At 29.0% G+C, this 12,188-nt stretch overlaps 1 protein-coding gene across 3 annotated transcripts; it reads left to right on the top strand.

Annotated features, from left to right (window-relative positions):
* Positions 1 to 640: 640 nt before the first annotated feature.
* On the top strand, positions 641 to 11,982 carry LOC119676181 (adenosylhomocysteinase-like 1). 3 transcript variants are annotated; one of them, XR_005252241.1, is made up of 3 exons: positions 641 to 1,702; positions 9,219 to 10,347; positions 11,880 to 11,982. XR_005252241.1 is itself a non-coding variant. In XM_038087417.1 (2 exons), exons 1-2 carry the CDS (start codon positions 1,232 to 1,234, stop codon positions 10,260 to 10,262), a joined length of 1,515 nt encoding a protein of 504 aa, XP_037943345.1. In that variant the 5' UTR covers positions 641 to 1,231; the 3' UTR covers positions 10,263 to 10,995. The 3 variants fall into 3 exon arrangements, 1 of the variants encoding a protein (XP_037943345.1); XR_005252242.1 differs by lacking the exon at positions 11,880 to 11,982 and adding an exon at positions 11,316 to 11,414; XM_038087417.1 differs by lacking the exon at positions 11,880 to 11,982 and having other exon boundaries at positions 9,219 to 10,995.
* The last annotated feature ends 206 nt before the right edge of the window (positions 11,983 to 12,188 follow it).

The following is a 12,188-nucleotide window of genomic DNA, read 5'->3' as shown; positions in this document are numbered from 1 at the left end:
TATACATTTTTATATGTATAATTATATATGTTCAAATATATTTGTGTGTATATATGTAAATGTTTGTTTAATATAATTTTAACCGCTTATTATAAAAAAATTTTTCCAAAATAATATCCAAATTTTTAATATATGCGAATTATTTTTGATATGTTTATGATAAATTATACTAATTAAAATAACATGATAATTAAATGATTCACATATATATGTACACATAAATATATGTATATACAAATGTATAACTTAAAATAATTGTTGCTACTCAAGGCATAATTTAATTGATTCGTATTTTGTTTTGTTTAAATTTTCATTTTTAAGTAGCAAAGTTGAAAAATTTTGTATCAAAATTTTTTTAATCAATAGTACTTTTTTCGTTATTCACAACGCAATGACACAATGTTTCTGCAATATTAAAATAATTATATACATAAAATAAGGTTTACAATTTCAAAACTTTATGTATTAATTAATACACTTTTAAAAATGTGTGTATATATATTATACAGTTTGGTATATATTATATTATTTTATTTTAAAAAACTTTTACTAAAATCATTACATAACACGCATTTATTATCTGCCGTTGTATTGCAACAAGGCAACCCTGTCGGCGCCTTGTATGATTTATCTGTTATATATGTAGTTCAGTTTTTGTTTGGAACTTCTCAGTCTGTGTTCGGTGTCGTGTTGTTTCTTCAATTTTTGTGTCCGCCGCAAAAGTTTCCTAAATATTTCTGGAATTATTTAATTTTTTTATTTTACAATAAACGCACCCATTCAATTATTCATTTCAATTAACTTCAGTGCTGCTACACAATTGAGTTGAGCTATTGTTTGTCCGTGTTTGAACTGGTTTTTGTTTTTGGTGTTATTAAATTTTTTTTAATTGACAAACATCAATCGCAGCGGAGAGGCTTACATACTTGCAAATAAAGCAGCAGCAAAGAAGGGCAAGACAATTTTCAATTAAATTGTCATCACGTGAGCATTACGTGAGCGTATTGTGCAGAAAACAAAAAAAAAAAACATAACTTTAAGTCTCAAACAAAACATCTTCCAAAAATATTTGTTCATTGTTTTTGTTGTTGTCACGCAGACAATATATATCTTATCACAAAAAAAAAAAAACAGCAGTAAAAACAACAAAAAAAAATATCTAGAGCATTTAGCCTAGTAAATCATTTTGATAACAAGAAGACAAATTTTATTTGTTTAAAATATTGACATAATGAATAATTTGGATGACACGCCTATACCAGATCCTGGTTCCAGTGGTGATAAGCAGGAGAGCAAACATTCTAGCGCTTTAAAGAAAACGAGTCGTTATAGAAGCCGTTCCCTATCTGCCAGTTCGACAGATTCGTTCAGCTCTCAGTCGTACACGGGCAGTAGTTCCGATGATGGTGACGAACTGCCGCCACGTGAGAAAGTCCAAAAGAACACCAAAGGCAATTCAGATTTTTGCGTGCGCAACGTCGCTGCCCAGCACACGTTTGGTCGCAGGGAAATCGAAATTGCCGAACAGGAAATGCCCGGCATAATGGCTTTGCGGAAGCGTGCGGCTGAGGATAAACCGCTGAAGGATGCAAAAATCGTGGGCTGCACTCATATCAATGCACAAACAGCTGTGCTCATCGAAACACTTGTGCAGTTGGGGGCCAGAGTACGTTGGGCTGCTTGCAATATCTACTCGACACAAGTGAGTTTTATTGTCTTTCGTTTTTAACATTAAATGAATTTTATTAAATTTTAGTCATTTTAGTGGGAAACCATATGAGTGTGGATTTCACAATAAGACACAAATAAGTAAGGTGGTTTATTGTTAAAGCAAATAATTGGGAAAAATAATTATTTATTGGATAAATAATGCAAAATAGTTTATGAAAAGGGAAAGTAATAATTTGTGCCGCTTTTGGTTAGTAAATCTTGGGTAACTCCTTCAATTGAGATACACGTTTAGTGAAATTTTCATTTTTAGTCAGTAAATCTTGAGCGAAATATATCTTGTTGTTATTATTATTATTGTATCCTATAGGAATCTGCTGTTGTCCCTTTACGGTTGAACATTTTTGTTAGCCTTGTTGAACGGCACTTGATCGTCAAAATTGACTTACTTACTTTGCTTAGTTGGCCATTATAGACGTGAGTCGTCTTTGGGCGCGTCGAGTAGTCTTCGCCAGACAGCCCGTTTAGTAGTTGCTTGCTGCCGCCAGTTTGTAGTACCGAGCGGAATATAAAGTATCAATACTCATATGCACTTATATGAGTAGCAAACACAAAGGACGTCATATGAGATAGGATCGATAGTTTTAGGTATTCAGCTATCCCCAGCGATAAATTGAATACGATTTTTTTAAACAATTATTAATAAATTACTTGGTAAAGAGTTTTTTCGAAAAGTAGTGAACTACAACAACAAAAATTCATTTTTATATTATTTTAATTAATTGAATTTTTGGCTGACCATACAGCTTTACTTGATGATTTTTTAAGAAATATTTTTGCCATGAACTCTTTAATTGTTTTTAAAAATATATCACAGCAAAAGTTATAGTTTGTTATGTTTCATGGTGTCTTCTAGTCATTGAAAAATATTAAATGATAATGTTTGAACCAGTAAATGACGTAGTGTCAATCCTACAATGCACAGTTAAGTGTATAAATGATATTAAAATGAAATTTATTTAAATTTAGATTTAATGGCTTTTTCGATTAGTAAATCTGCATTCAATTTAGTTTACTCTCGATCTATCAATCTTTTGTTGCCAAATTGAAAATTTTTAGTGTAATCTAACATTTCTGTAGTTGTGTTATTGAACGTATAATATTTCATAAATACATATGTCGAATCATATCACATTTTATTGTCAAATTATTTAAAACAGCTGTTAATATCAGAGTAATCTTGCTACTCAGGCAGAGTATCTAGAGTGTTATAAACTAATTTTGAGTGTTTTGCATAAATTTTAAGTGTTATATATAACGCTCGAGACTTAACAATCGAAAATGGCATAAGAGAATTTTTAGATTAATATATCGAACATTAAAGCATTACTTAGCTTAAGCGTAGATTGATAAATATACCTTAAGACTATTAATACAGTTTTAGATTTCCTTTGAGTAGTCATCAAGTGAGGTGTTCAGTTGTGATTTGATTTCACTTTGAATAGAAGTACCAGTGCAGTGGATAGTAACTTATATCCAACAATACTCAATGCTTCTTTTATGAAGAAGAATAAAATACTTTTGAAGTTTCATATCCAACAATGATGAAATTTTCTATTATGAGGGTGTATATCTGTGCATTTAAGTGGGTAGAAGTGACAGTCTACTGCACCAAAACCCACAAGAGTTTAAAAAAGTTTTTTTTTTTTTTCAATTTTTAAATAACATAAGTATGTAAAAGTACTTATAAGTATAAGTATTGATGCTTTCAGAGTATTCACGAGATGGTATCAATACTTTCAGTTTTACAAACAAAAATGGTTTGGGGTTTTATAATATATCTTTTCAATCAATTTCCGTTAGTTTTTCTTATAAATGTAAACCAAAAGAACTCAGAGGTTGCGATGTATCATTGTCTCTTCTCATTATTCAAAAATAAAATGAAAATATAGATTGATAGATGATAGATGTTTGTTTTTCTTACAAAGAAATAAGAGTTTATAAAATTTCTTACTGTCAGTAAGAAATAATAGTTTATAAAGTATTATGATAATAATAATAATAAAATTTTAAAGGCCCACATTTGATTTCGGTTCCAATGACTTCAAACATAATTAACATAATTGTTATAAATGAAAACTTCTAATTCATATACTAAAGTATTTGAATTAAAGACTGAAAATGTTCTTATTATTAACGGACTGACTAAATTTGTTGCTGATATAGTCCGTCACACAAATATGTATTCTTCAATGAGTTGACTGAATTCCACTCTGCAATCCGCTTTTATTATAGATATCTGGGTAACTGACAGTACAAAAACTGAGGCTAATATCTTTGAGATTGTATCTTTTTTGTCTAATATAAAATCCTAAACTGGTGCCATTAAGAACTAATTGTCTTTTTGAAGTAGTGCCTTTTAGAACTAATTGTGTATATAGACATACCGTATTTGGAATGAAGCAATATATATTTCATTATTAGTGAAAAACTTCTATAAGATTTATATTAGTTTTGTTGAAAGTACATAGAATAAAACATTTTTAAAATAATATCTGAATGAGTATCGCAAGAGGATAGAAATATATTTGTATGTATCTATGTATATCTCTGTTTAAATGCATTGGGCGGTGCCCGAGTCATGCATAACTAAATTATTTAAACTGAAATCAGTTGTCAGTTCAGTCATATTTTTATCTATTCCAACTAACAAAATAATAATCAACATTTTTAGAGTTTACAGAAAGGTGTAGTATTAGCGTTAAAAAAATAATTATTATTAGAATTTTTTAATACCAGTAGAAATCGCTGTTTTGATTTTTTTATTATTTATTATTTTATATCGAATTTATTGCTCAACTTGGTTTTTGTTTAAATGATTTACTACAGCGACGGTTTTAAGACCCGTCCAATGTCATCATGTGATTTATGATTAAGTCTCGAATGCTTTACTCTATTTTAAATTATTGTTTATACACGATTTATATATCGATTTCGAAATCTTTAGGTGTACGTGTGCGTTTATTCTTATCAATATAACATTTTTATTCAAATTATTTATATTATTACTAACTGACGTCAGTGTGAGCGTCCGCAGTTATTAAATTAAATGAGACATAAACCAAAAGTAATTCTGGCAGTAGCAACAAGTCTTACTTGTTGAATTTGATAATTAACACTAATTAGTCGATAGCATGTATTTGGTGTGACACGGTAACATCTTCGAAAAATAATAGATTACAGACGTCTGAAAAAGACGTTTTCAATTATGAAAAGTATGCTAAACTCATAAATAGAAAGTAGAGTAAGTGATTACTGTGGTAGTCATCCAAGTTGACTAAGAGTCTACTAACTTCTTAATTAAAATGAATAATACAACACCTATCTGCTATTTTTGCAGACAATTGTTTCTTATGTTAACGTAAATATAGTAATTTTGAACCCATCACAATGCCACTTGATTGACAGCTCACTTGTTTTTTCCAGTTAAAGTTTAGTCGTTCAAATAATAAATATAATTTTAATATGCAGACAAGTTAAAAATGAAAATGATAATTTAAGTAACTATAAATTGCAAAGCTATGTTACGATTGATTAAAAAATCAATCAAGTTATGTTAGAAACCTGTCAGAATGGACTATATTTGAAACATTGAACATTTTATACAGATGTGTTCTATAGAATTTCTTCAGAAAATATTTTGCCGTTTTTAACGTAGCTAACAGCACTTATATATCAGCTAACAGCACTTATAAGCCAGGTAACAGCACTTATATGCCAGCCAACAGTACTTATATACTAGTTAACAGCATTTACATGCCTGAAAAAGAAAGTTTTTAGACTGTCAATGATGATTTCAATTAATAATATGTTCCGGTATGTGTTAGGTATACTATATTTAAAACTTTTGAATTCTCTTGGCCAATGAAGGTCATGCTTAAACACCTATAGGTCCAGAATTTTTGGTGTTAGCTCTATAACATTTCATCATTGATTCAATGCTTTGTTTAGTTTTTGCACAAAGTAAGTTGGTAACGGAAAGCCTTTGAAAGATTCTGACAATAAGCTGACGAAATTTCTCATACAATTAAAGAGGAAGGACCTCAGATTAATGGTACCAATCTGTGTTGTGTCCTGATCATTATAGGGTACATAATAAGCAACTTGCGATGTAACGGAAAGATTTGCAGAAGCATCCGACAATCAACGATTTCTTATGCATTTAAAAGAAAGTACCTTATAGTCATAAAGATGTAGGTTGGCACCATATAGTCAATATGAGTATTATAAATAATCCAATATATAAATCATATTTCGAAGATGTCAACAACTCAGAACACTTCGTGTGTTATTCTCCAGTGTCCAGCAAGAACTAAAATGATATATTTGAGTTAAGACATCTTGAGCATGAATGATGTTAATGTGGTCTCTCTAATCGATCTACTTAAATTGTTTTAGGAAGCTAAGAAATTAGATTTGAGATAGTATAAACTGTTTTTAGTACTTAACAATTCTATTGGTTTCGAGCACAATGGTCAACTGATTTAGTGGTTTGGTTTTATTCTGTCCTACGCTTAAGATAAAAAAATTTATTAAATGTTACCACTGTTAATTCTTTTCATATTTATATGTTTAATGTAGTTTTAAACTATGTGTTTAAGAACTATTTCCTTGTTTATCTAAAGAATAACCTGGTTCGTTGCCGATATCTGCTTCTGCTCTTACCTTACCTTATGTCTAGCTATTAGATCAAAAAAATTCCATTGATCTCATGTTTTTAAGTTATATTGCTTGTATAATAATTATTATCTGGCTATTTTATATGTATATAATTATTTAATAATTCAATAAATTTAATAATTTAATAAATCATTATTTTATTATTTAAAAATAATAAAAAATTCTGTTGTTGCATTTTAACTGCTGTTCGATAAGAACCTCTCCATTGAAAACAATATTTTATATTAAGCATTTAGTATTAAAACGGACGTTAAAAATCAATTTAATGTAGTATTATTTTTAATTTTAAAATATTTCAATAAATCAAATATTATGGCTCATAATTCTTTTTTTATCTTCTTTACTAAGCAATTATTTTGTATTTAATTTTAAAAATTTCCGCAATCAAAATTTCTTATCTTCTGACATAATATAAATAATTTCGTATATTGAATTCAACGATTTTGATTTGCTTTGTAATTAATTTTGATATTAGTTTGAGATAAATTTGATCAATTGCATTTGTTTATGGAATATTATATATTAATCATAATTTTAAATTTATCTCATTTTCACATAAACGTATGTTTGGCCATTTGTGTAGCTATCAAGATTGAATGTACAAGCAGCGGATGGTTTTACTCCCATTGGAACACTCATCTATGACAATTAATGATGGTGACAATTCTTTGTAGTTTCGTAATTCGTAAGAACATCAAATCAATTATCTTTCCAAAAAGATGACAGAACAATACGAGTTATAACAATAATATTCAAGCTTCTTTTAAAAAAACTACTTGCATTTAATAAACACCCACAAAAACTTCTTGTTTATCTTATAAATAGGTTAATAGAAACTAGATAGATCTCTTTTTAGCTACCGTAAATTCAACATATTCACTTAACTTTTTTTTGTTTGAAAAATATTATAGTGAAGAAGTGCGGAGTCTGATTTTTTTTTTGTTTTTTTGTGGCTAAAGCATATATAAATCAATTTATTGAAATCATTATCATCATCATCCGTGACTATACAGTCCATGTAGGACCTAAACCTGTTTAACAACATCCTTCCATTCTTCTCTGTTTTTTGGTGTTGTTTTCCAATTTCTTCTAAATTCTACTGCATACTCTCTTTTCATAGTTTTCTTGGTCGCAGTCTTCTTCTGCTGGTTCCACTTTCGTTGTCATAAATCTTACGCGGTAGGCTCATATCCGGCATTCTTATCACATCTTCAGATGTCTAATAGAGCAACTATTTTAGAGGATTAGTTGCTCTAAAATTCTACATCTCCTTAAGCCGCTGTTTAATAATAATCGCTTCAACCTCAAAAATAGAAATTATTATTTACTCAAATAATTAGGCCAGCACTACTGTACGGATGTGTAACTTACAGCAAAGCCTCAAATACTGCTATAAAGCAATTACAGATAGCACAAAATCTGGCTTTAAGAAGACTAATTACGATTTCTTGGTATATTAGAACAACAAACATGCATAGGAATCGACTCAGTGAAAAAGTATATCAAGGACAGAGCCCTAAAATTATTCACAAAAGTTGATACGTTGCCCAACCCCGCTCTAACAAACCTTAAGTCCACCTCAGGACGATCTACGGTCCGTCATTAGTTAGAAAATAAATAAATGATAATGTTTTTAGTATAGCTAAAGTTTAGTGTGGGGCAGGGATAAGCCCTCCAGTCACAATAGAGTAAAAGTGCGCAATAGCACTAACTCAAATCATAATAATAACAACAACAACAATTTCATGCAGAATTTTTTTACGAATATATATTTTTTTAATGCTGTTAACTGGCACTTTTTGTTGTATTATTTTTTCTAAACCTTTTCAATAAAGGCTCACATATGTGCCTAATGAGCTACGGCTCCTTTAGAATTGGACTACCACTGGTATCTATTAATATATAGCTACAATAGTTGTAATATAATTTAATAATATAATATATCTATTATATACATAATAACATATATAGTTTTTGTGATACATGTATATAAATATATATCAAAATATATCTATAAACACTATATCTGTTATACATATTCTATTGTTTTTGCCACTATGGCACTAGTTTTTTTTTTTAAATATATGAGTACATTTCAACTAAAGTTGATCAGAGACTGAGATATGCACAAGTGAAGTGAAGGGGTTTACTTCGTTATTAATTTTTTGCAAAAGTATTTTATTGAAACAGACACTTTCAATATCGGATTTAATTATTTTGGTTAATTATTTTTTTTAGTATAGTATGATAATAACGTAAGGTTTACGGTATAGATAAATGAATCTCATTTATAAGCAGATACAGATATATTACTTTTATATATAAATTGTTTATTGGTTATTATTTTAATTATAATTATTATGGTTGTTAATTATAATTATTATTGCTTTTGACTGATTTTTTCTATAGACAACGCATCAGCTTTAAGTTGCTTTTTTAAGAAATTTTTGGAGCGAAAAATGTTCAAAAAGTTTTGGTGAATTGCAAATAAGCATATAGCTATCTATATGTTTCTTGTAGTAGCTTGTAGTATTCAATTTTTAGAGAAATGTTTTTTGTGACTGAGACCATACCAAGAAGTTATCTTCGTTACTGTGAAACATTGATTGTCATTCACCTACAAACAGGTAGTTAATAGTTCTCGAAAAATGGTGTGGTTCAAATTATAGTCAAATTACCCTCCCAAAATTGTATTTAACTAATAATGGTTGTTAATATTACTAATATAATTTAATTATTTCTATAAAATATTATAAATTATTAAGATGAGATTATTAAAACATTATATTAATAGCAATAATCTCTTTCAGAATGAAGTCGCCGCTGCCTTAGCAGAATCGGACATACCAATTTTCGCATGGCGTGGTGAAACCGAAGAAGATTTCTGGTGGTGCATTGATCGTTGTGTGAATGCTGAAAGTTGGCAACCAAATATGATACTTGATGACGGAGGTGATGCTACCCATTTGATGCTTAAAAAATATCCAGCAATGTTTAAACTTGTCAAGGGTATTGTGGAGGAGAGTGTAACAGGTGTACATCGTCTGTATCAATTGTCGAAAGCTGGCAAATTGACTGTGCCTGCAATGAATGTGAATGATTCTGTAACAAAAACCAAATTCGATAATCTTTATAGTTGCAAAGAATCTATATTGGACAGCTTAAAACGTTCAACCGATGTTATGTTTGGCGGCAAACAGGTTGTTGTATGCGGGTACGGTGATGTTGGCAAAGGTTGTGCACAAGCTTTAAAAGGACAAGGTTGTATAGTGTATATAACAGAAATCGATCCAATATGTGCACTACAAGCAAGTATGGATGGTTTCCGTGTTGTGAAATTGAATGAAGTAATACGTAATGTGGATATTGTGGTCACAGCAACAGGCAATAAAAATGTAGTTGTACGTGAACATATGGATAAAATGAAGAGTGGCTGTATTATATGCAATATGGGACATTCAAATACCGAAATTGATGTGAACGGTTTGCGTACACCCGACTTAACATGGGAAAAAGTACGTTCACAAGTTGATCATATTATATGGCCAGAAGGTAAGTATATTATTTTACTGGCTGAGGGACGTTTGGTCAATTTGTCGTGCTCCAGCATACCATCATTTGCTGTGTCAATTACTTCCGCTACACAAGCTTTAGCTTTAATAGAACTTTTCAATGCACCTCCTGGCCGTTACAAATCAGACGTTTATTTGTTACCGAAAAAAATGGATGAGTATGTGGCAAGCTTACATTTGCCCACATTTGACGCACACTTAACTGAGCTCAGTGACGAGCAGGCAAAATATATGGGCCTTAATAAAGCAGGTCCTTTTAAGCCCAACTATTATAGATACTAAGCGGTAGATGTGTGCGTATACTGCCAACGAAAGTATTGCTAATGCTTCAGTGACGAAGAAAAGCTACAATAATTATTTATAAAAGGTATAAAAAATATATATTTAAAAACAAAAACAAAAAAAAAATATATTAAAAACAAAACACGAACACAAAAAACCTAAATGTTGTATATGTTTAGTTGATATAAGTTAGAAATGTTGAAGGATATGACAAATTGTGACCAATCAATTTGTGAGGTTTAAGTTACTATGAAAAAGAATATGAAACTTTATGTGAGAAGAATGTAGAAAATGTTTTACACAAACAAAAAAAAAACAAAAAAACAAACACTTATCAAAATTATTAAATAACAATGAATCCGTATCTTTGCCGTTAATAGAATTTATTTTTTACATGTTTCTTGATATGTTTTATATATACGCCTATTTATGTTAAAAGTGGGTTTCTGGTTTCAAGTATATTATAGCTTATCATTTGCTTCTAATCTAAATTTTGATTTTTAGATAGTTACAGTTTTATATATAAAGTAGCGTTAAAAATAATATTCGAACTATTATTTGATTATACTTGAGCTCAAAGGTTAAGTTTTAAATATCGTGACGTTCGATTAAGCTTGAGCTATTGGTTCAATAAAACACTTCAAGATTCCGAACATCACTGAACACTCTAAAAGTTAAAATAATTTGAAAAATTTAAAAGTTATATTTAAGACTTCTAATGTTCGAATAACTCGCTTACTTCAAATGTTCGAATAACTCAAACACTGCTTTGTGTTTGGTGTCATTGAAATACTTGACCTGCTAGTCTTTGAGCTCAGCACAGCTTAATCTAATTAAAGTATAACAAGCCACAAATATCTATAACTGCTAATAAAAATAGAATCCACAGAGTATATTACGCTGTAATAATTAGTTCAATCATATCCATATTTACCATACTAAAGTATTTGAGAATATTAAATATGCTACTAACATATATTTCATACCAGCTCTCTTATAAGTAGTATTTTACAGATATAAACACATATTAATAGCGTTCAATTTTTATTTTAGGAGCCTGAGAATTGAATCTGAATTAATAGAGATAACTGTTACTATATATTCCATATAATGCCATCCAAAACATCTATTTATATATCCCACCAAGTTACAAGAAAAATAAAATTTTAATAATTAAAAAATATTTATTTATTTTAATTAAATAAAAAAATAAACTTGATCTATAAGTATAGATAAAAATAAATCAAAATAAAATTTGATCTATAAGAATTATGGTAATTGTTTTTGACATATCTCGATCTGTCTTTAACAGTGCTGTGCATTTTATAAATTCCAGAAGTGATTCGATTCAATGATTCGATAATGTGAACTATTAGATCAACCACAAACGTTAGGTTCGTGATTACACTAAAAACTTGTAGGCCCCGGCTTAAAACTGGTTCAATTTACAACTCTGGTTTTTTACATATACCTCAATAAATTCCTCTGATATATAATACTTTTATCCTATATGTGCTATCGTATATATTGTTTAGAATTATATGATATGATTTGATGTAACTAATATATTATAAAATACATATTTAATTAATTTATTATTTGTCTTTATATCTACAGATTGTATCAGTCCAAATAACATCTATAGCCATATACTGCTTTATGTAGTTAAGAAACCCACTTCTTGTAATTTATACTTTTTTATACTAACGTTTATATTAAATATTTTGTTTCTGAAATTAATGTAAACTTTGTTTTAAAATAGTTTTGTTTTTCTTTTTTTTTTTTTAACAATATATTTTATATATTTTTATATGTAGTAATTGATCAAAATTTTGTTTGTATATATAATATCTTTCAATAACTAAAACTGTAACTACGTACTTAATCGGTTCTTTACTATATGTTTTGCATTTAATTTTTGATTTA

The sequence above is a fragment of the Teleopsis dalmanni genome, chromosome 1 (assembly GCF_002237135.1).
Source record: "Teleopsis dalmanni isolate 2A chromosome 1, ASM223713v2, whole genome shotgun sequence".
NCBI lineage: Eukaryota > Metazoa > Arthropoda > Insecta > Diptera > Diopsidae > Teleopsis > Teleopsis dalmanni.
The sequence above is the reverse complement of the archived record's forward strand: the minus strand, read 5'-3'. Positions and strand labels throughout refer to the sequence as shown.

Bases quoted from the DNA above. Each gene is read 5' to 3' on its own strand.
- LOC119676181 (XM_038087417.1), top strand. From the start codon at position 1,232: ATGAATAATTTGGATGACACGCCTATACCAGATCCTGGTTCCAGTGGT. The intron at 1,703-9,218 runs GTGAGTTTTATT...AATCTCTTTCAG, and splicing joins GCAATATCTACTCGACACAA to AATGAAGTCGCCGCTGCCTT.